Genomic DNA, 23,722 nt, shown 5'->3' on the forward strand with positions numbered 1-23,722 from the left:
TTTTTACTCTGAGCTCCTTCCTGCCTAGCTATTTACACCCAAGCCTGTCTTCTCAGATTAGTGACAAGGAGAAAGCTTTGAATGCTTTCTTTCTGCACACAGGGGAGAGGATTTCTGCAGGACATCCACTTGGCTGTAAAGATCAAAATAGCACCATCAGTGGACTGACATGCATTCTGGATTCAGTTTTTGCAGGGCTAACATTCTCATCCTTTTATTTCCCATGCCCTAACAGGGGAAGAACTGTTAAAAATTAGTAGAGCCCCTTGCAATTTTAAAGGAGCCCTTCGCATCAGAACCCCAATATTGCACCTCTTGTTTACATCAATGTAGCAGAAGGAATGGTGAGAGGAAATACCCACCACTACTGACAAAGTGATGTGTGACTACTGCCTGGTTAGCTTTGCAGCAGCCAGTGAAGAAATCCCTGCACCCCTGCTTGACCATGACGTGTCTCTAGGAATTCAGCTGCTTGTGACCCACATTCATTCTAATTAGCATGCAGAGGAAGAGCAGACTTATGAATGGAAGAAAACACTGTGAATAAATTAATGGGGATTTATTTCAAGTGATCTTTAAAGATACCAGAAACATGAGCTATTAAGATAACTGTGTTTGAAAAGATATAGAGGGTGTCAAGCAGCCTTGCCTTGAAGCAAAGGCATGTTGAGACCTTCTGTAATTCTGCATTCTTTCAAGTATTTGAAATACTGTGCTCCCTAAGCTGGAGAACAAAGCTTTGTATTGTTGGCTGTTTTGGTTCAGTTGAACTGCTTTGCAACATTAAAATGTTTTAAAGCTTTTCAGATTCATCAGATGCAAAATTGGGTCACTTAGTAACTTATTCAATAGTGTGTTGTCTCTGTGCTGTTACACACCAGTGAGGGAGGCAGTGAAATTGGTGGTACAGGAGCCAGAAAGCTAATGCTGTTGTCATGATAGCAATTTCATTATTTCTGACAAAAGCTTTGACTGTTTGTCAAGAATAACTCATATGGATATTGTGAATATTACTGTCTTCCCCTTCACCAGTGTGAAAAAGGACGAAGGACTGCCTTCTTTCTACAATTACTGCTGTCACTGAACATGCAGATTTACTTATGAAACAGGCAAGACTCTTAAAATATTTAAGCAATATCGAGCAGAATGTTGCAGTTTGCACAGAGCAAAATATTTTTATATACTTTCATGCTTATCAGTTGCAAAGGAGGGCCTTAAAATTACACCAAGGGAAAAGCATTTCTTGCTTTGTTCAAGATCAAGTGTGCAGTGAGGAGGAAGAACACTTGATGGTGGGTCAGGAGGGTCCCTTGGTGAATATGGCACCAGGACATTCTTTTGTCGACACTTGAGCAATTCTTTCAGCTCCCTAGCAAGTTGCAAGTAGCCTAGAGGGCAAAGGGCAGCCTGAATGAATGAATTTCAAGAGAATATTAATTTTCCTTCCAGCCTCTTTCTTTCCCAGGCCACTTGCCAACCTTCAAAGGCAGGCAAGGAGTGAGCTGCAGACAGGAGGTAGACGGTCACTGTTAAGCGTATCGTTAATAAGTTCAGTGCTTCCAGATGATCTTGGCATGTACAGTGATATCTAGGGAACACTGGAATTACTACACAGTCATTTGTACCAATTGACTGTGTAGCCCAAGACGGGCTGCAACACAAAGCTTTTCCAAGCACGCTGCAAACCTCTGAGTACCTTTCTATGAAAATGGATAATCCCTGCTGAGCAACAGTTTTCCTGTCTGACTGATGGCTTACCTACAAGTTTTGTTTCTCCTCTTTCATTGCTTTTGGCCTCCTACAGGACTACTGAAACACCACAGCTATGCATGCAGTCACAGTGTAGTGTTGTTCCAAGTTCCAAGAAAAGGTTAATGCCGAACCTTTGCACTTCCACCAGGTCAGCTTGAAAAGCCCATTTGACAAAATTTCAACATCATACTTATTGCTAGCCTGCTTTGAATGTAAATTAGAGACTTACAAATGTGTGATATGATAATTTACTGAACGTCTTCCCCCATAAGAGATTAGTAGCATAGTTGTGATACCTGATAATACCACACTGAACTCTGATGAAAGACTCCTGGCCAAGAATTGAAAGCATGTGATACTCCTTAAAAAGATGTCTAAGCTCAGCAGAGGAAAGTTCTTTGTACTGGTATGTAGGAAGCATGGTACCAAAGCACTCCACCTGACCAAAATACACAAAGATAAGGAAGTGGTGGGGAGAAGGAAGTTAAAACTGTGAGACAGTTTTCTCATACTGTACTTCATTACCTGTCAGAAATCTGATCTAATACTTGTTCATAGAAGTACCTCTCAGCCTTAGAAGTTTATCTTTAAGACTTATTAGTACCAGTAGTGTTGATCCAAACACTTGCCTAATGTTAAACAGTATAATATTGTGTATTCCCAAATAATAATTTGATGGCCTGTATTTTCTTCAAGACCTAGGATGAGGAATACAGTCTGAGCATAGTCATACAGTGCTTTGTATCATCCTGTGAAAAGACTGAAAGCAATAAAAGTATACAGAGATAACAAGTGCAATGTCCTGTCTCACAGTCTGTACATCCTAGGAGAGCACACAATAAGCACAAAACCAGTACTCTCACCACAATGGCTTTGAGTGTATGATGATGGTTTGAAAGCTGCCATGGACCAGTTTACCTAATGGTTCTGTGCAGAAAATAGCTGCCCAGTTTCTCTCTGCCATTTACGTGCTCATCTCACCTCTTCTTAGCGAGGATGAGATCTCAAGATCACATTGGCTGAATTTGCTGGCTTCATAAAATCATTAATACAAGTAAAGTCAAGGAACCACAGGCTCTGTTCTTTGTTTGACATAGAAACAAACTTCTTGCAAATCCCTTAGGAAAGGAATGAGTTTACTGCCAAATAGCAGGAAAGGATGTCACTTGGAGACAATGCAGGAGCCAAGACAGGAATGGCATCCTGTAGTATTTGGAGAGTATACTGAGGAATGGAAAGTAAAATGAGTGTAGAAAAAAAAACACAAAAAAACCCCAACCAAAACCAAAAAAATATTAGCTTTTGAAGATAAGCCAGATGAGCCTCCAGGGAGTACCTAACCTCTTGATCTTGTTATCATGCAGCATAAATCTAAGAAATGAAAGAAATTTTTTCCTGCAGGGAAGATTACAGCACAAACTGAAGTGTCATCAAAGGGAATATACATTTAAAAGGAGACCACACCCATTTTCCCAAATTAACGATCTAAGGGAAAACTACACCCCTATGAATACATTACAGCATAGCTGCAAGGAAAGAGCCCGCTCCTAAAGACATTTTCTAATGTGAACAAATTCATCCACACCCAGAACGCCATGGAGAGAATCCTTCTGAGCCTAGTGAGGCAGTGCCTGTGGGTGAAGGAAGGATTTTTGGTATAAAATTTACAGTGTGAGCAACATCTCATGTTTTCTGATGGTTCTATTCTAGGTATCTGTTGATAATTCAAAATGCACTTGTTCCTATAATGTTCAGTCCTTGTGCCCTTGCTTTTGTGCCATTCTGCCTTAACCTGCTTCTCTTAGCAGTGCCCTTTGGACTGCATGTGTGATTTCCTGTAAGCCTTATTTATCCTTCAGGAAAATACATACTTCCTTTTATCCCCTGTTTCAGAGGTTGAAGAGCCAATCCCAGAAGAAGGAATGGGTCTGGCTGGCTTTTGTTTTCATTTTATTATTGCTTACAATAGCTGAAATTAAACTCAAAGTGTAAGGAGATACAAAAGAAACATTTTTTTGTTGTGAACTGATGAAAGGAACGTTCACTAATACTCTGCCAGTGTTCAGAGGAGGATGACTGTGAAACTTAGAGCAGCAAGATGGGGAAAACAATGAATGCCTTTGTAGTGAAAAGCAGAAATACATGTCTTTTTCTAGGGGAAGAGTACTTCAAAAGGAATTTTCACCTGTTGGAATACAACATAAGCAGAGTTAATCAGTTGTTTTCGTGTTTGGAGATTGTGAGTAGGCAAGGTGTGTTACTTAATGATTTGTTTAGTGACAAATGTCTGGACAGCAATGACCAACCACTGTTTCAAAATCTCTCCCCCCTATAAGGAATTTTGCTGTCAAGTGTTAGAGAAAGTTCTCATCTGTCTTCCAGCAGTTTTCCAAAGACCTATAAAGTCATTCTTTGTACCTCCCATCTATCCCTTTTGCATGCGAGTTTATTCTCCCTCTCATTGGTCTTTACTTGGTACTTAGAAGTGAAACTAGTTCTGCCAGGCGTCCAGAAAGGATGAATTCCTCCCTGGAAGTGTAGAGAATGATCACTGGTGTGGTTAGCTCTGTTTAACTTGCATTATTTCAGTAACAGAGAAGATGATTGCTACAGATGGGCAATTCACATGCAGAGCCACGGGAAACTGCGCAGCTTGGGAAGGCATTAGACTGACTATATAAAGATCTGGCTTTAATTACATGGATAATTGTGCACCTTTTTCTGTCCCATTTCCATGTCCTCAGATCAGGGCTGGTAAAATCTTATCACCCCCTTCTGCTCTTCTTCAGGTTATGAAATGCCAGGCAGGGTCCTTCACTAATTAACTTCAAGGAGTTTGAGATTAGGTCTTTCAAACTGTGGGGGAGTCTTTTTGCCACTCTGATTTTATTTTGGATATTGCAGGTTTGTTGTGGAATTTGTCCTCCAATGACCAGCTGAAGCACCTGTTGATTAGAGAAGCCCTTCAGACACTGACAGAAGCTGTTCTCATCCCTTACTCAGGCTGGCCGGATAGAGATTACCCAAAATCAAGTGTTTTACCTGACCCCGATATCTTCTACAATGCCACAGGATGCTTGAGGTAAGCACTCAGTCTACAGGTACCCAAAACAATAGTGATGCTAAAACAGGCCTGCATACTTACTTTCTTGCTTGCTTTGAACTTTGATGGCTCCAAGAGAAAAGTCTGCACACAGATCATATTTTGAAATGCCTCATATGTATCAGACCCAGAAGAATTACTGCTCAATTCAATGGAAACAGCTTTCTTTATAAGGCTCTGATGTATTAATTTGATGGGTACTCCACAGACTAAAAATACCCATAACAGACGATAGTAATCAGAGGCCTGGTTGGAGCATAGCTGCATTGAAGTCAGAGATCCTTCACAGAATAACAGTTGTTAGTATGATGTATAGTACTAGCCCCTGACTGATAATGATAGTAGTAAAACCAAAGCTTTTATAAATGGTTGTAGGAGTGGTATTACAAAGTAGCACTGGAGAAAAGCTAGCAGAAACTTTAAGACTATGTGAGCCTTTGAAAGTTATTTTAAGACTCTAGTGCCATGGTGTCCAAACCTTTTTGATCATACACCCCTGTCAATAAAAACCTTTTGAGAACACTCCCTCAGTATATGTACAGTTATTTATTTATAGTTTTTATCAGGTACTGCTGTGCTAATATATTGTGTGCATTAAAAAACATACATAGAAACTAAAAAAGATGTTATAAAGATTAAATAATTACTGGTTTACTTTTTGAATTTTATTAATTAATGGGACAAAAATATTTCCTTCAGCACCCCAATGAACTGTCTTATGCACTCGTTGGGGAGACCAGTGCTCTAGTGGATGTATAGCATGGTGACCTTTAAAGCCTACATCTATAGTTGTGTGATCTGCTGATACAATACAACATTGGCACTTTCATAGGATGTGAAGTTCTTTGACCCATTTAATTATCACTTATAACCTCTTTGTTAATAACTTTTTCATAAACAGTTCCTACTTTTGATTTCTAGAATTTATGAAACATAAGAAGCAACTATCCATTGGAGTCACATAAAACTATGCTTACTCTACAAGTTTAAAATAATTAAGACTCTTCACCATAGCTTGAGTACGTGTCTATAATTCTGATTGGCAGAACAGATTTATGATTGTATTGAAAGCCATAACTGCTTCTCATCTAGATTGATTACTTGGAAAGCGGACATGGTACCTACAAGCACATAGAAGTGTTCAGTTTTCAGCTGCTGCCCAAGATGCCTACTTTGATGTATCATAATCTATAGCTAAACTGATTAGAAAATTACTTAACCTAAATTAGGAAAAAGACATTTTTGATTTCTGTAGTAAGCCCTGCCCAACTTTTTGCACAAGTTCAAGTGAATTGAGGACAGTTTGCAGCCATGGGTGGAATAATAGATTTATGGATGTGTATTTACTTCTGCAATCAGCTAATAGCCTCATGAACAGAGCAGCTACTATAAAGAAACACCAAAGGCCTTAGTAAACACACCCCTAATTGTCTGAAGTATAAAAAATGCATCTTTAATAAAAACACCTTTAAAAATAAGTGTTATTTTAATAACACATAAAATGTGGCCCTTTGTGAGTTCAAAGTCATTGCACTTTAAGTAAATACAAATATGTGTGAGAGATGCATGTCTAGTTTGCACATTAAAAAAATGCATGAATGGACATAGTTTGAAATAATTAATGAGTAATACATAAGTGCAAAGGCATAGCCTGAGTTTTAAGCTCCTCTTAGTAAAGTATAAGGAATTAAGTTTGAAATATAGAGTCTGGGAAGCTGCCCAGTTCTGCCTTACATGTACCTGCTTCGTTAACATGTCCTATAGCAGAGTAGTTTTACCTGTACTGCGTGAATTTTGACTGTGTAATTGGCTCTGAATCTGAGTCATATGGTTTCAGAAGACAAATGAATTGTTAGCTGCTCAACAATACCCAACAATAAAGCACTTTTTTTCTGCAGGAACTCCTATCAGCCCACTAACTACTAGTTAACTTCATCTGTAAGTAATAATTAACTTTTATTTACTCTGATGGCTCAAAAGCAAATACTGAGAAACATTAACTACCCATAATAAAATCTCTCTAGAAAACACTAGTGGTGTTGTCCATGAAATGAAGTGGGCTGTCTTATTTCATATTAGTTAGTCCAAGCTGCATTTGTAAAGAAATGAGTCTGGCTGTTAGGTGTGCTGTTCTGCAGTGGCATTACCTGATCCTCTGCTGCGTTTGAACTCTGGAACCATCTCTTCTCTATGAGTCAGTCAAAGAGGGCACAGCATTATTCCCAGTTTTAGCATGGTATGACTCTCTCTGAGCTTAATGGAGCAACTTGACATGACTTTATACGTGACGAATAAGGTGTAACAGTAGGCAAGTTGTTTTAAATTAAAGTAGATTCTGAATGTACCTTACTCTGTACAGAAAGTCAGCGAGTTACCTAGATGCTGAAGGTTACATTACCTATTTTAAAAATATGATGTCCATATCCTAGTAATTATTTTTAAGAGCTTGGACACTGAAAATTATAATTAGAACAAGAAGGGCTTGAAAATACACAGGTAGGGTTGATATGCAGGATTGCCAACATCCTTTCTAGCAGAGAATAGTTTTTAGTGAGGCTTAACATGTTTGTACAGACCAAATATCTGAGATTTTTAAGATGAATCAGTTTGTGTCTCTTTATTTGAAATTGACATGCCTCCCAAATTAGGTCACTAAAAGTATTCCTTCCATAAGTATTAATTTAAAAAAATAATTAAAAAATCCCTGCAGAAAGAAAAGTGGAAAACTAAAAGAGCAGCACACTGCAAAGTAATGTGTGCTACACCACAAATTAAAAAATACTATGCACTGAGGGAATGATGTTACTAATGAAGACGTTTAAAGGGTATATATTTTTGCCAGAATATAAATCTGTAATTAGTATTCCCTTTTGTAATACTAACATGTTTGTTGTGCATGTTGATATAGTCTATAGCCTGCAGCTTCTATTACAGGGTAAAAATAGTGCTTTGAAGTGCAATACATTATGCATAGTACATTACCTAGTTATAGGAAAATGCCAAAACTTCTTTTCAGAAATTTACATGCACCTCTTGACTGAAAAGGACACCCACTGTTCAAATCTAACACTATCGTCTGGCATAGGCATCTGCTCTGTGCCACACAGCTGTCAACTAATAAATTAAAGCTCTCTTCATCCTCCTTACAGAATTTCAGGAGGAGAAGAGAATCCACATCTGGCAGATAATATTCCAGATACTAACACACTGGAATGAAGGAATGACCAGAACACTCCCCGTTCTGCTAGCCAGTTACTGCCAGAAGTATTGTGGAGTCCTGAATCTCAGCAGCCTGTATATGCAGTCACTGATAAGAAAGTCTGACGTTAGAAGGATTTGTTAATCCCGTTCTCTAGGTCTGTGATTTGTCTTAAAGCTTTGCTTCTGAGACGGACTTACAGAAATTGGAGGTCACAAAACTTAACATAATAAAAAGAAGCTGTGTACACCACATATTCTGCATTAGCAGTTAGAATAAGTAATGGTGTTCTTCAGTCCTGAAATATGATAAAAAGCACTGTATCCTGAACAGGAAGAGTAAGCCAAATCAAAAGATTTCACTCATTGCTTGAAAACAAGCTGAACAAGTAAAGTTGGTGTATTAAACTATCTAGAAAAGTGTTGCAGACTTTTGCAGACAAGTCTTGCTGGATTTTAAAGGCAAAGACACTTTTTCTTGTCTTGAAAGACCTACACATATCAGTTCTGTCTCCAGTTCCAATAAAAATGGGTAGAAATCTTGAAGATACTTAGCTTCCTCCTCCATATGCCTTCTCTGAGTCTGAAAGGGTAAGATGCCAACAGTATGCAGAATATATGGGTTTGAATATCATTTTTGTACATAACTGAATTTCTGACATGACTCTTCCTTTGATTAAAAGGAAGTCATAGTAGAAGCCTGTCTGTACCTTGAAAACTGGTAATGATCTTGTTCCATTTTTACCTGTAAATACCTGTATCCAAAGTTCTGCAATAACAGACTTCTCAAAATTTATGTTTAGTGGTCACATTTCTTCCTGCAAAGTATTGCATTTAAATGTTGGAGCTAGTAATCACAACTGCTGTGTTTCATTAGAGTGCTCCTTTTAACTGCTCTGTAACTGAAGCATCCTGTAGCCCTATGTATCCTAATTCTTCAAAATTTTGTAGACACCTATGTCTAGAGATACCTCTGTTCCTGGTTCCCCAACTGGTAAAATAGTAGTAACACTTCCTTTTCATTATTAGTTGCATGCTTTGTCTGTCCCAGTTCCCTTCTAAGCTCTTTGTGAATTACACAGTGACCGACAAGGACAGTGAAAAGATTTAGTTGAAGTAAGCAATATTATTGCATCTCAGACCAGGAGGCTGCATAAACATAAATTCACATTTGTTCTGGAGAGAAGTAAAGCCATCATATGTTGGTGAGAGCATTTGAAAAGCGTAATGGCAGCTCAGTTTCATAATGGAAGCTTCTAAAAGAGAACATAAAACAAATGACTGATGATAAGCAGTCTTTGAACCAAGGCCTCTTGAGTAGCATTGCCATTCCTTTATTTCCATCCATTCTTATCTTTTCTTGCCTCCTCTTCAGTTTATCTGTTCCCACAGTTCCTGAAAGGAATTTTATTTCCAGCAAGCAGCTTGCAGCCTGGAGCCTGTAGTTACTAAGTAGATCCCAGATACCTTTCCCTCCTTGTCACAATTTTGAACTATGTGAGGTATGAAGGGAATAGGATTTCCCAAACTACTTCAAGAAATTGTTACCACATAATTGAGTTAAATTCAAATTAACCAGTTTTAGCAGAGTGAGTCCCAAGGGCAAGAGCCCCCTTCTTATTAGTCACATGGATCATTCACAGCATTGCAAAAACCTTTTGCAAAGTAGTCAGCTAGTATGTAACTCAGTGCTGGCTACAAGGGAGTACCCCTTTCATTTGGTGCCATTTGCAGTCTAACTGAACATACATTAGCATTGTTTCTTTCAAAATCACACTTGATTTTACAGTGTTACATTTCTTTGTATTTACTTCACATCTCTGAAGCAAAACAATATTTCCCAATAGGAAATTAGATGATCCTCCACAAATGTCACAGCAACATGGGCAAACAGCTGTTTCGGTTACAGATACATTTACACTGTGCATGTGCACAAGCAAGAACAGAAGCAGCAAACACAGGATGAGATAAATGATGCATGTAGATAGATATGGTGCATCCACATTAGCATGTGATATAGTTTGGCACATCACCAGGATTACCATGTATAAGCATGCTGGAAATCTGAGATTTGTAATAGATGACACCAAAGTTTAAGTTCTGAGTCATTCAAAGAAGAACATCTCTACAAGCAGCAATATCCCTAAGGCTGTGGTCTTCCCATGCTGCATTCTCCCAACCATTTAACACCAATACAGAGTAGAGTTATCAGAAATTGGGTAGCAAAAGAATTCTTCTGTGATAAGAATCTTGATTTTGACTCCAGCTGATCTACTTTTCCCAGTGTACTTCTGATGGAATGCAAGCAAAACAAACTTGCACAGCAGGCTTGATGTTTCCTAGGTAGCCATGAAGTCTCGCCATGAGATTTGCCACAACCCACATTACTGAGCCAGCCCAACCATGGCCATTGCCCAAGCACTAAGATTTTAAAGGCCTCCAGGAGCTTCACTACAAGAGTCCAACTCCTGAGCTCAGAGGGGGGCATTCCAATTGTTAAGAGCCTCAAATCTTAGGAAGCCAAGATTTAGTGGTCAGTTTTGCAACTTTCTAAGCAAAATGTTGCCATTGTTACAAAAAAAAAAAAAAAAAACGAAACAAACAAAAAACACTTAAAAAAAGAAATAATTACATTTCTGTGATACTCCTCAGGTGCCCCACCATATTCATGCAAGACAGCAAGGCCAGAGGTGATGGCCTCTCCTTGCACAGCCACTCAGTATGATCATAGTTGTCATAAATTCAGGGATTTTTAGAATAATGTACTGTGACAAAATGAAATACTGGATCAGCTGAAGTGTCTTTGGCAAGAGAAATTCCACACTTATCTTTTAATAGTATTTTTAGTCTGTGTGCTTTAGAAGCTATTTTTGCTATGGACTAGAAGGGCTGTAGCATGTACATTTCTGTCAGCAGAACCATAAACATATGAAAGTGTGACATGCCTCAAATGTGACATAAAAAAGGTAAAATTAAATTCCAATGTGATATCTATAGTAGACAATATTGAGGAATCTGAATATTGATTCTGTGATACATAATTCCATGGAAGAATAAATGAACTTGTAAATAGAGATATTGTAAAGAGCATGACCTAAAGTAAAACTACAATTATGATGCATTAATATTTAATTTGAATGTGTACTTCCCAGGGGAAAATAAAAACAGAAATACATTGCCAGTATGTAAACCACTACATTAATTTTACAGTCACAAGCCACAGGAAAGTTTAATGCTGTAACTTACTGGCTTGGTCATTAATAAAATTTTAAACCATTATCATTTCTAGCGGGTAAAGTAAGCATGCAAAATAAACACCCTGAAACTACCTAAAGGAACATGTCCCTCTCTGTTTGTGATGGATGCTAAGATTGGGTTATATTTAATGCTACTTCAAATAAAGAAGCTGGAATGTGATACTGCATACAGCCTTTTGGCCAGCAGAGCTGTAGGAGTCCAAAATAATGAGGCCTAGGTTTATAATTCCAGCATTCCATAATTCAGAGTTTGTTCAGTTGTAAAAATAATTACACCCCAAAATTGTAAGTGTTGTTACCTCCCTGGTAATCAGTAGCTTATTTAGAGCCAAACTTGAAGCAGCTAGTATGTGTTTGGCTTTTCAAGAGTTTTAAAATCATTTTCATAATTCATTTTCAAGTCATAGCTGGGTTACTGCAAAACACAGGAAATGTTACTTGAAAGCCAGGCAAATAGTGGCTTCCTTTGGGTCTGAAGGAAGCAGGAAGCATGCAGAGCCATGTCTGAGCCACTGTGGTAGAACAGCCGAAGGCATCTGCAGAAGGCATTTCTCTGGCATTTTTCTCTTTGACTGAGCAGCTTCTAGTGGCTTCAGCAATTTTCTGCTTAGATGCCAGCAGCTTCTCTGGGAAGCTGGGAATCAGCTGAGCACAGTGTATTTTTAACTCTTCCTTATCTCACGCTGCTGGCCTGGCAGTGATGGCAGCCACATCGTGATTCATCTCCTCAGCCTCTCACCCAGCAGTGGGGCCAGGCTGCTGCTCTGACCTACTGGCTCAGCTGATTGGCTTCCCTTCTTGCCCACTAGCACTCCTCAGACCATTTCCACAAGCACATGTAAATTTAGCCCCATAACTGACTTCAGTTGTCTTGATATGTTAATTTCCAAATGTTGCTAGAGCTCTCAGAATGTGTGTCTCTTGATGGGGCATCTTGGATGACAAGCTGGTTTGATGGAGGTGAATAATAAAGGACATTTGTGTCTTACAGATATTTTTACAGGTAACTTTCCTCTGATATTTTGACATAGCTACTGTCTTATATATTAAAAATATAATTAAAAATGGAATAACACACACACACATACAGACACACACACAGAAGTCCAGTTTGGTTTAAAAAGAATTAATTCAACTCTGAGATGAAGATGTGACTCAGGTCTCCCATTATCCCTCCAAACACAACAGTTTGTTTTTCTGGAGCATTTGGTTTTGTCTGGAAATGCACTGAAGTGGAAGTTTTACCTAGCCAAGGCTCAGATTCTCGTGACAGCTCTGAAGAAAGGAAGCAGTCAACGTTAACTTTAGTATCTTTAAAATTTAGCTAGGAAAGATTGTCAGAGGAGAAAAGTCTTTGATGAATCTTTGCTTACCAACATATTCCTTTCTGTACAGAAACATGAGCTCTGCTGGCCCAGAAGGAAGGAAAAAGATGAGAGAATGTGATGGCCTAATTGATTCTCTTGTGTATTATATTCAAGGAGCTATTGCAGACCACGAGCCTAATGACAAGGTATTCTTTGAGATGAAAGGTCTTGTCCTAGGGGAAAACCAATGTTCAGAAACAGTTGTGATGTAATTGCCAAACTTATTTCCAGAGCTTTTAGAACTGCCACCAAAGGTGTAAGTCCAGTAAGAAGCTTTTTGAAGTATTTATATCCTGGAATCTAAAAGAATAACATACCTTAGCCTTGGGAAAATATTTTCAGAAACACCAGAGAGAGCTAGAAACTTCTGTCTCTTTTTAAAAGTTACATAAAATCACAGCATTCAGAGAAAACACCTAGAGAATCAGTACTATCAGTTTAATTGTCTCAGGGAGGTAGCTAGCTAGAAGCTTAAAAAATTAATCTGGTTACTCTCCTGTATATACTTAGTGCTATATACCCCTTAGGAAATAAAGAACCTAAATCCTTTTGGGTGGCACTGTAATTAAGGAGCTTGCATCATTTTGAATGGGATTCATTTTTCTAAGGTATAGTTATACTTGCTGCATAAGCTAGTAACTACAAGGACATAGACGCCTCCAGAAGCCAGTTGCTTTCATTGTCGTCCTCCCATCATTGCCTTCAGATAAACCCTGAGCATTGCTTAAACAAGGTGCTTGTCTTAAAGCTGGGTGAAGTTGGGTGAGAAGACCAGCCGTCACTCACGAGAAGGTTAGCCTCAGCAAGTGAGGCACTTCTAATGTTCCTGCTATAACTTGTGCTGTTTAGTGGCAATTACTGCACACTTATAGCTCTATTCTAGGATTAGTTACTTGAGTTTCTCCATCTCCCTGTATTCAGTGCCATTAGCTTCAGGGAAAACACAGCACATTATGTTTGTGCCAGTAAATCCCAGCTGCATTTTGTCTTAAAACCACTCATTCCTTTTACTTTCAAATGAGGAGGGACTGGTAATAAAGCTATTTGCCACTAGGCTCATCACTGAGAAATTGTAGACCCAATCTTAGCTGTGCCGACAAAGGCACATATAGTTTAAAAAAGCATTCTAGCTTCTTCTTTAGGAAAGATATAAAATTTCCCTTTTGCTGATGCTACAGTGTGGTGTGTACGTGATCGTCTTTACTGTTAAGCTCTTAAATAGTCCTCCGCACACTTCTGGTCTGTGCCAAATAGCACTAGCCCAAACAATTCCCAGGCACAATTCAGGAATTATAATGTCCCAGGACCATTTCCAACAGGCATGCACCCTGCTCTGAATACAAGCCATGTGTGCCAATTGGCCTCAGTGCTCAGGAACATCCTAGGGCATGTTTAATTCATGAGTGTAAATGCAGTCTTGTGGATCACTGGCACAAAGACTAGCTCTTCTGCAAGCCATTAGAAGCTGCAGTTAGTTGCTGAAGGTTCAAAAATGAAAGCTCTTCTCGAGTCTATGCATGTCCCTTCATCATATGCCAAAGCTTTCAAGATTTCTATTCTTTTGTTGTTTTAGGCCACAGAGAACTGTGTGTGCACTCTTCACAATCTTTCCTACCAGCTAGAGATAGAGCTCCCTGAGAGTTATGCCCAGAGCATATATATGCAAAGAAGAAATACTTCTAGCAATGATAAAACACCGGGCTGTTTTGGAACACGAAGCAGAAAAGTAAAAGAGGTAAAGCATATGTTTAGTTACATCTCATCTTGTCAATCAGCTGTAGCAGCTTCTGGAGAATAAGGATGTAATCTGCTTAGCAATGTGTTATTGATGTTATCTAGTAATGTGACACTTATTTGCCCCAAAAATGCAAATTTATAATAACACCCATAGCAATTCATTGTTTCATTAGATGAGGAATACTGCCACTCAATTTCATCACCTCTGATGGTATCTAACTAGTACTGTGCACGGCAATTGCGCAAGTGCCCTACCAAAAAGTGGGTGTTGTGACAGTTTCACCAGTAAAACCAGCACAAGGTGACTTGCCACTTCCATGAGTTGCCGGCATTTGGGCTACTTCAGGACCTCTTCTTTTGCATGTAGTACGGATCACAAGTATTCTGGTGGCAAGGCATTCTTGGAGGAAAGCAGGTATTAACGGAAGGTAGAAGTGAAAGAAAAGGATTTATGACCTTTCCTCACCTATTGGTTTTGCTGGAGTGTATTTTGCCTTCTCCTGTTCCATCCACAGTACAATTCTAGCTGGCCATTTCTGTTTCTCCTTGGTCTCAGCCCCTAGGGTCATTTGCTGAGAGATAAGAAGCAGCTTCCCCTGCACCTATCTCCTCTTTTTGGATGGAGAGGCCAGTATAGTTAAATGTTGAAATTTTACATGTTGTCATCTGAGCTCACAATTTGAAAATCTGTGTATAACTTGCTCATAGAGAGTTACAAAATGGCTAGTTTAGTTTGTGATGCATTAAGACATACAAGGTCAGTGTTTCTAAAGGCTTGATCTGTTTGCATGTTTAGAAGCAGCAGGACACACCGCTACCTGAGGAAAAGAGCAATCCCAGAGGTGTTGAATCGCTCTGGCATTCCACACTGATTAGGATATATCTCTCCTTAATAGCAAAAAGTACCAGAAACTATACCCAGGAAGCATCCTTGGGAGCTCTTCAGAACCTCACAGCTGGCACTGGACCAGTAAGTCAGCTTTTTATTTTTTCTTGTTTTCTTATTCTTAATGTGACTGCATTTTGTTCAAGGCTGCAGTGCAACATGCTCACTGCACTGAGCTCAAATGACCACTGATGAGTCACCAGCTAGCAGACATGATCAAGTAAATCAAAGAATATTGAAGGGAAAGTCATAACCAGCAGTGAAGCTATTTCTTGCTTGGCAAATAATGATGCTTCTCACCCTGTGTACTCCTCCATGTGTGGAATTTGCTAATTCATTGCACAACAAGGGATGAGTAGATAGATGTTAAAAGCACCACAAAAGTGGTTTCATGGAATATAATCAGTCCCATGGGGAGAAGAAAGCTTTGACACAACCATAGATCACTTTTGTGGTGAGGAAACTAATGACTTTTGTCTGATGAACTGGCCAAAGAGGACATGGGAGAAAGGGCTTGAAACTTCTTTTATATAACCTACCTTTTCTATTGCAGCTTATATGTAGCTCTGGATTTAAACTATTTTAAACATACTTAAATTGATGTAGAGAACCTGCTGTGGGTTTTTATGAGGCTATGCATTCATGGTAATGACACACTATCGCCACATGCTGTATAACAGATGCCGTTTTCAGTGGCCCGGACTGTTGTTCAGAAGGCAAATGGCCTTCCAAGTATTCGAACTATGCTACATGTAAGCCACCCAACAGTAAAGAAGACAGCAGTCTCACTGCTCAGGAACTTGTCCCGCAACACCTCTCTTCAAAGTGATATAGGTGAGCAAAGACTCATTGTCTCTTGGGCTTCCTCAGTGTTCTTTGCCTTTAAGTTTCCTTCTTTAAAAAAAGAAATGTGAAAAAAACCTGATAACATGAGTTTAGCAGATTTTTAGGGGAGATACTTGAAGTCACTATACAGGGCTGAAAATAAGAGTTTTGACTAAGAAAGACTCTAACCTCAAGTTTTTGCTAAATTCTGTGTTCCTCATCAGAGACTTTCATTGATGTTACTTTCAAAAATACATAATGGAAATAAAATCTATACAGATTTGGAGAGGGAGTTTTTCTTCTGCTTAAAATAGGGTAAAAGAGAGTGAGTCCTGAGTTCTGTATTGCCACAGCTATGTAATCCTTTGCAAGAAATCATACAGCATCTGTAATTCTTCAAGCAAACACTGTATTTTCTTCTTTTAGACAGAAAGCTTTAATCTTGCGGTTCACACAGGTTTTATGCATAAGTTTTTTGAGAATGGAAACTAGAAGGTGGTACAAGGAAGAAAGCTCAGGCTTTTTAGAGGACCTTATTTCTAAAATATTATGATTATTTTCAGATCAGAAGCCATTTCTATTCTGAGTAGTCTCATTTCAATTTAATGTATATTTGAATTTTTTGCTGCTTATGGGATAAAATCAAGTCACATTATTTGTTTTACTTTGTTCCCACCAAAGGGGAGGAGATGTGGAAATTACAGGCATACAGCTGGTTCATGGGGGAGATTAACCTCCAGAATTCTGCAGAACAGTCTCTTGGGCACTGTTTAATCCTTAGAGAACACTCCCTATTAATGCAAATACTGTAACATGTTGTTGGGCTGATTTCAAAGGGATAATCCATATGGTGTTAAAAATTACAAGTGGTGAATCCACCAGTAAAAGTATGCATTTTGTTTCTCTTCTAACTCATAGCTAAAGAAGTTTTGCCTGATTTGGTCTCGATACTTCCTGAGACAGTCCAGGGGTCTGATATTGTCTGTGAAACCACAGCATCCATCTGCTACACCTTGTACAATCTGACACAGAGCAGTTCACACAATGCACGGCTTCTCCTGAGTGCTGATGGCCTACCAAAGATTATTACTATCAGCATGAATGACAGGTAAGATGGTTGAGATGCCTTCTCCTCTCCATTCTACTTTCCCTGGGAAAAAAAAAGAAACTGCATCCTCTGCCACTTGGAGGATAAAACCACTGCATCGCAAGGTACAAGACAGCTTAAGCAAGTGACTGTGATGTGAGTAAAATTGCACATATTTGGAAATACGGAAAAAACCTCTTATAGCAACTGTTCTGTCCACAGCTAAATTTGCCATGTTCCAGCATTTTAAATAACTCTTCGGAAGATAACTGCACAACATTATCTATGGTCTGATATATACAGTGACTGACCAGCAGATCTTATCTGTCCCCAGAAAATTTCTATCTTTCCTGTTCCTTGTAACATAGTCCTGATAATCTTTATCAGTAAAGTGCAGGGATACATTTTACAGAACCTACTGAACTGTACTTTAAAATATGTTTATAAAGTGGCATTTTAGAGAATAATTTGAAATTCCTGTAATTATTCTTTAATATGTCAACACATGCAACCAATATTTACTCAAAAGTATTAATTAATAAATTTATGAATATGAATAATTATTCTGTCTTCCTCCCTTTTTACAAAATGGTAGAGGAAATTCATCTCAGCAAAGGAAGCCCTCATGAAGTCCTGAATACTTTAAATCCCATCTAACTAACCCGAGATTTTACCTGCTAGAAAGATCCTTTCAGATGCTTGTTATGCTGAGGTGTATTTTCCTCAACTGAAAATTTCTAGTATGATAGCTGCTCTAAGATGAAGGCTATAAAGTACTTAATTTCTCCCAAATTTTGAAGAATTAGTCAAGTAGGGAGTCATGTTTCCTTTTTTTCAGTAGTCAGGACAGCATGAAACATGCTAGAATACCTGAAGAGCAGTAAACCAGCACTTAGGAGGAAAGAGGCAGAAAAATGCTACAAGGTTACATTTGCTGAAGTCTGAATATGCGCTGTGATTATGACATGGGAATTTAAAATGTTTTATCATTCTTTTTTCAAAACTGCAGTAACGTGTTCAGCAAGGCTAGTAGGGCTGCTTCAGTCCTCCTCTACTCCTTGTGGTCACATACCGATCTTCACAGCGCCTACAAAAAGGTAAGATCTGGGTTGGAACAAAGATATGTAATCTGTTCTTTCGGACCCAGAACCCTCTATTTGTCCTCTGGGGCCCTTAGCACTTCTGCACTGTTAAGAAACAGCCTATGATAGGATTTCAAGTGGTCTCCGAATTTGGTGTTCCTATTACTTGTACATAATGCTGCACAAGTAATGCGTGCCCTTGATTTTTTGCTCATCTTTGTTCATATTCTTTCCTACTGTGGTTTTGTATCCACTGGCTAAGTTTCTGAAAAATGTTGCTGCTGCCTGCCAGAAGTGTCAGATGGTGAGAAGTGATGTGCAGTAGGTGTCCGTCCGCCGCTGACTGAACCAACCTGACACACAGGGCTAAGGTGCCAGAAAAGCAAAGGAAGGGCGAGGCAACTTCCTGCTGTAAAACCAGAGCAGTCTTGTTCTTGATGTTTGTATGGTCCGGGTGTTAGTTATATTCAAATAAAAAGCTACCACCTGGCAAAGGTGTTGGCAAATGTTCACTGCCACAGTCAAAATCAAACAAAAAATGACCAGCACGAGTCAGCCCACAAGCCAGCTTGTGTCTTTCCTGTTGAAGCTCTAGGACTGCTTTTTTCAACACACAGCGGGGTTAATTTCAACCTACCTACCTTCAACCTGCATTTCAAACTGTTTTCATTCCTTGTTCTCTTGCTGTCCAGTATTTCTGACACCTAAAATTCCCAACTACCTAAAATTATTCAATTTTAAAAGCTCTAGGCTTTAGCATTTATTACTCATCTTATTTCTGCTTGTAGATTTTTTGTTAAAAATTGCTCAGAAAAAGTTACTTAGTGTAGTATCCTTTAAGAGTGTTGCATCACACTCAGCAAGTACACTGCCCCGCAAGCCAGAAAGCTGCTTTCAGGGAAAAGGGTGCCCTACCTATATAATCTCTAACTTGATTTTTTTGTCTCTGCTTGTTTTCAACTATATTCCTGACTTTAATGTACAGCAATATCCCTAATGACACAAATTTTTTGAAGTCACAGGTGCATACAGTGGGTATGCCTGTAAGACACATTTGTCAGATCTGAGTTTCAAAAAATACTGATTACTTGCTGTTCTTGTGCAAATTGGGTCCCTTTAGAGATACCATGTATGGCACTAAAAACTGCAGGCCAAGCAAATGGCTAGATGTTTTTGAAAAGTCAGTCTAATAAGCGACAGAAATCACTTGATCAAACAAGACTGATAAAACCCTGAGTCATTTTGGCATTGCCCTGTAGTCTTTGTTCAGATAGCATTAATCTCAGCTGACATTAGTCACCTAAGAGTTAGGATTCTGTAGACTGACCTAGAAGAATAGGCTCCTGCTACAGTCAGTGGACAGAGTTAAGCAACTCCAGTGATTCATTGTCTCTCCTATCAGAGATTCCTGTTCTGTCCCTGCTGATTGCAAAAGACTCTGCCTAGACCCCCCCACCATGGCTCCATATCTAGCTTTTAGGCTGCTGAACCCACCTTCCCTTGCAGAATTGGTACTGAAGATACCAATGTTTCTTTCTGTTTCTTTCATTCCAAAGGCTGACTTTAAGAAGGCAGATTTCATCAATACCCGGACCACAAAAGCCTACAACTCACTAAAAGATTGAATCAGAGCATAACACCACTGGAGACAAGTGAGATCATACGTCAAGTTAACATGACTATCTTCACGCAGTTGGTGTTGCCACCATGAACCAGGAAGTATCTCAGAGAAAAAAAAGAGGCTGATTTTATATAAGACTGGAGTGACCAGAAGATAGCTGTTTTGTGGTTTTAATCCTAATAACCTTGTAATCACTGTATATATCAATATCAGAATAACCAAAGATGGATTCTTCAGAATGTCTGAGGTGACATTTCATCCAGGTTTATCACCATTCAGTCAGAGCTTCAGATGTCTGTCTTTAGTCTAACAGGCATTTATACACAGAGGTTTGAAATGCTAATTAACAGCAAATTCTTTTCAGACTGTTTTATACAGATAGTTTTCTACAGTAGATAAGCATCAAGTGCACTGCTCAGGAGATAATAGTTTTTCACTCTTTTGTTTCTTCCCGCATGCTGAATAAGAGTCTCCAGATTCTGTGAGTATACACAATGAGCTGTTTCACTACCTGAATTATAAAAGCACCTATGAAGTTAAAATGATTATTTTTGTATTGCTTGTATTCAAGAGATCACTGGTTCTTAAGTCTCTTTCCTTTGAGATTTCATTAGCAACAGCAACAAAACTGATTTTAAATAGGTCTTATTCCTTGCTTCTCTTATCCTCCTTAACATGGCTCTTGGATTTAATAACTGTGTCCAGAAAAGGTTTTTTGATTAGAACCACTGTGTTCTATCACTATGTTTCAGACACTTTGGGCTGAACTTAGAACCATCATTCTTTGCAAGTTAGTGGCAGCATTATTTGCCAGTGATTGATTATTTTAAGAAAATTGTATTTTCAAAACAATTCTGTTGATAATCTGTATACAGTAAAGGAAGTAAAGTCTTGCCTTTATTTTTTAAGTAATATATACACACATACAAGAGGTTAGGCTTCATGCTGCTTAAGAAATTCATCTGATCCTGCTTCACATTCTCTCACTTGAAATCATCATCCTCCCTACAGCAATTATGTGCAGTGTGATAACTGAAGGACTGTGTTTGCACATGTGGGAATATGTAACAGGAGGAGAAAAATTCCAAAGCGCCTAAAGTCTGTTTCCCTCAGAGAGGGAAAAAAAGCACTAAAAAAAAAGCATTTGGTACCTTCCATAAGCAAGTTTTATCTTAATAAATGAGTAGTTTAATTGTCTGTTATACCAATAGGAAATTTATATATAAATATGTAAACTTCTGTGGATTGGATTATCATGTGACATGATCTGGCATTCCTCTTCTGAAAGCAGGGAAATAAGCTACATTCATGGCGACAACACTTTGGCATATGTATTTACAAGCCTTCTTGCATGGACAGAGCCTGTCCTGTACCCCCATGTTGAACTGCTGGCACAGGAGCTATTGCAGCTGTTCTTATCCAGAAAGGGATGCATAATCCTTAAAGTAGGGACCTCACTGGGGAGACCATCACTTCACTTTGACACTCCTGGCCAAAGGTCTAGCTCAGAAACTTAACCGAGAGCAAATTGTGACATTGCACTATCCAAACATATTTTGAATATCAGGGAGCTAAATTCTGCTGGTAGATGCACATAGTTCTCACAGGGTTCCTAGGAAGTCCCACACGTGCCTACAGAACAGAACATGTCCTGGGGAGGTAAGCAAACAACCCTGTTTTCCCATCACAGATCATTTTCATAGGCCTGTTAGTCCTACGCATTCGCTTTGAATAACTCAAATCAAATGCATTCCAGTAAAAGGTTTTAAAAATACTAAATTTTTTTTAGGAGGTCATTTTCAAAATACTCCAGGTCCAAAAACAACACAGAGAAAGGGAACTTACAGCACCGCATGTGGAGGAAATTGTTTTTGTAATTTTTTAAAATATGATAGAAAACAGACAATTAAAATCTGGGTTTTTTTCTTCTAACTTGTTAACCTAAGTAATACTGCATATGCCATGAATGAATAATCACCAGAAAACCTGGACAAGTCTACTTTTACTGCTCAAAAGTTAGCAGTAGGCAAAACTAATATATGAAAAGTAACCCTGAATATGGAGTAGCATGGGAATGAAGAACGGCAGACTAAAGATCAGAAAGGGGACTTTTAGAAATGGTTTCATTCTGTGAAACAAAACACCAATGCTGGGCATTTTTAAATGTCCTACTTAATATGTCTATCTCCCCGCATGATGTCCCTAAGAAGGGGATGCAAACGTTTTTTGGGTTGTTTCTATTGATTCTGTGGTATTAAAGGTCTTTTCCAACCTAAATAATTCTATGATTCTATGACAGTGTTCCTTTAAAATCAAAGCAGTGTTCAAAAGTCACAAAGGAGTATATTAGACCTGGCAACAACTGAAAGCCATAAACAGAAATGAGGAACAGTGACACACCTTATTATGACTGATCTCCTACTTGTATGTAATCAAAAACATTTCACAGTACTCCAAAGAAAGCAAAGAATGTTAGTCAGAGAAATAATAAAGTGTTTTCTCTAATGCAGAAATCTGTCTTTGGTCTTCGTTGTTATTCATGGGATGCAGTAAATGTATTTTCAAGTCTTAGCCCTTCCTTTAAAAGGGCAAATTCATTTTAAAATTAAATCTAGATAGAGAAACTTATACTTTTCTAAACCAGGAGGGTGTTACTGGAGGCAATCTGTGTAATGCTCTTGTGGCATCAGACTGCTCCTGCAAATAACTTGTTTTTATTTACAAGATCTGTTAAAGCTTTCTTTGTCTAGTGTTGCTGGCCTACCAGAGCACCTCGCATCTTTAGCCTTCACTTCTCTTAAACTGGTGTTTGTCAGTAAACTTTACCATGGGCCATATTACCACTGGAGATCTCAAACATACTCAGTCATCCTCACCATAGTCTTGTACTTGGGAAATATAACCTTCCCACTTGCTCTTTTACAGAAAGGAGATTTGACTTCAAACATAGTGGGTAGAGTCCAGAAAGTTTTTGGCTGAACGAGGAACTGACCCCAGGTCTTCTTATCTTGAGATAATGTTCTAACCACAGCCCAGTACAACTACCTTTCACTGAACTGTTTTAGTATAAACCATTAATTAGTATGGATAATGTTGTAGTAGGTAACAGTAAACATAGACATTAATTCATTGCCAGAGAATTAGTCATTCCTTTCCTCATTTCATCTCCTGCCCTTCTTCTGCTGTCATTGCGCCTAAATGTTAGTGCTTTTTCTTCTCTCTCCCTTGCTAAATAGAATTAATCTATGTAAAACATTACATTATATTGTGCACTGACACGGGGTTTGGGTTACTTGGCTTTTTTGTAGGGTTTGTCTTTTGAGTAGGAATATGCTATCCATTAAAAAAGGTTCAACCCTCCCTTCTGGGCATATACAAAACTGCAGGTGAGATGAAGTGGCACCATCATGAACCACAATACAAGAATCCAGACCTTTCACTGGTTACTGCTAGCCTGGCAGTAGGTCCTCAAAAGGCAACTCATTAAAGCTGAGAGTATCTCAGGCTGCCTGTCTGCTTGTTACCATGTTTAGCCCTTAGGCTCCAGCTTGCCAGAAGCATTATGTGTTCTTGTCTTTAGAGTTCAGGACCAAAAAGACTTAACAGTATCCCTTCACACCCCTCTTGGAGAGTGGTTAATGAGATAGCCCAAGGAGCACAGTCACGAGGTGAATCACGCACAAGCTGTGCAAAGTTGTGAGACTGATATTTCCCAAGTTATTTCAACTCCAGCAGATGCTCTTCCATTCTTTTACCTTAATTGTTACTGATTAAAACCTCAGTTTACATTCCTGACTCATACTCTAG

General features: G+C 38.7%; 1 protein-coding gene across 1 annotated transcript in view; it reads left to right on the forward strand.

Moving 5' to 3' along the window:
- The window catches only part of PKP2 (plakophilin 2), a 43,894-nt gene extending 21,466 nt beyond the window's left edge, over nt 1–22,428 (forward strand). Inside the window, 8 exon segments of the mRNA XM_062616493.1 lie at nt 4,657–4,834; nt 12,706–12,823; nt 14,251–14,412; nt 15,211–15,384; nt 15,981–16,134; nt 17,044–17,233; nt 18,222–18,309; nt 19,851–22,428. Of these exon segments, the coding sequence (XP_062472477.1) occupies nt 4,657–4,834; nt 12,706–12,823; nt 14,251–14,412; nt 15,211–15,384; nt 15,981–16,134; nt 17,044–17,233; nt 18,222–18,309; nt 19,851–19,919 (1,133 nt within the window). The 3' untranslated portion in view covers nt 19,920–22,428.
- Nucleotides 22,429–23,722: the final 1,294 nt, after the last annotated feature.

Source organism: Pezoporus occidentalis, unplaced genomic scaffold (assembly GCF_034315485.1).
Source record: "Pezoporus occidentalis ecotype Australia unplaced genomic scaffold, CSIRO_AGI_Poc_V1 ctg19, whole genome shotgun sequence".
Lineage (NCBI taxonomy): Eukaryota > Metazoa > Chordata > Aves > Psittaciformes > Psittacidae > Pezoporus > Pezoporus occidentalis.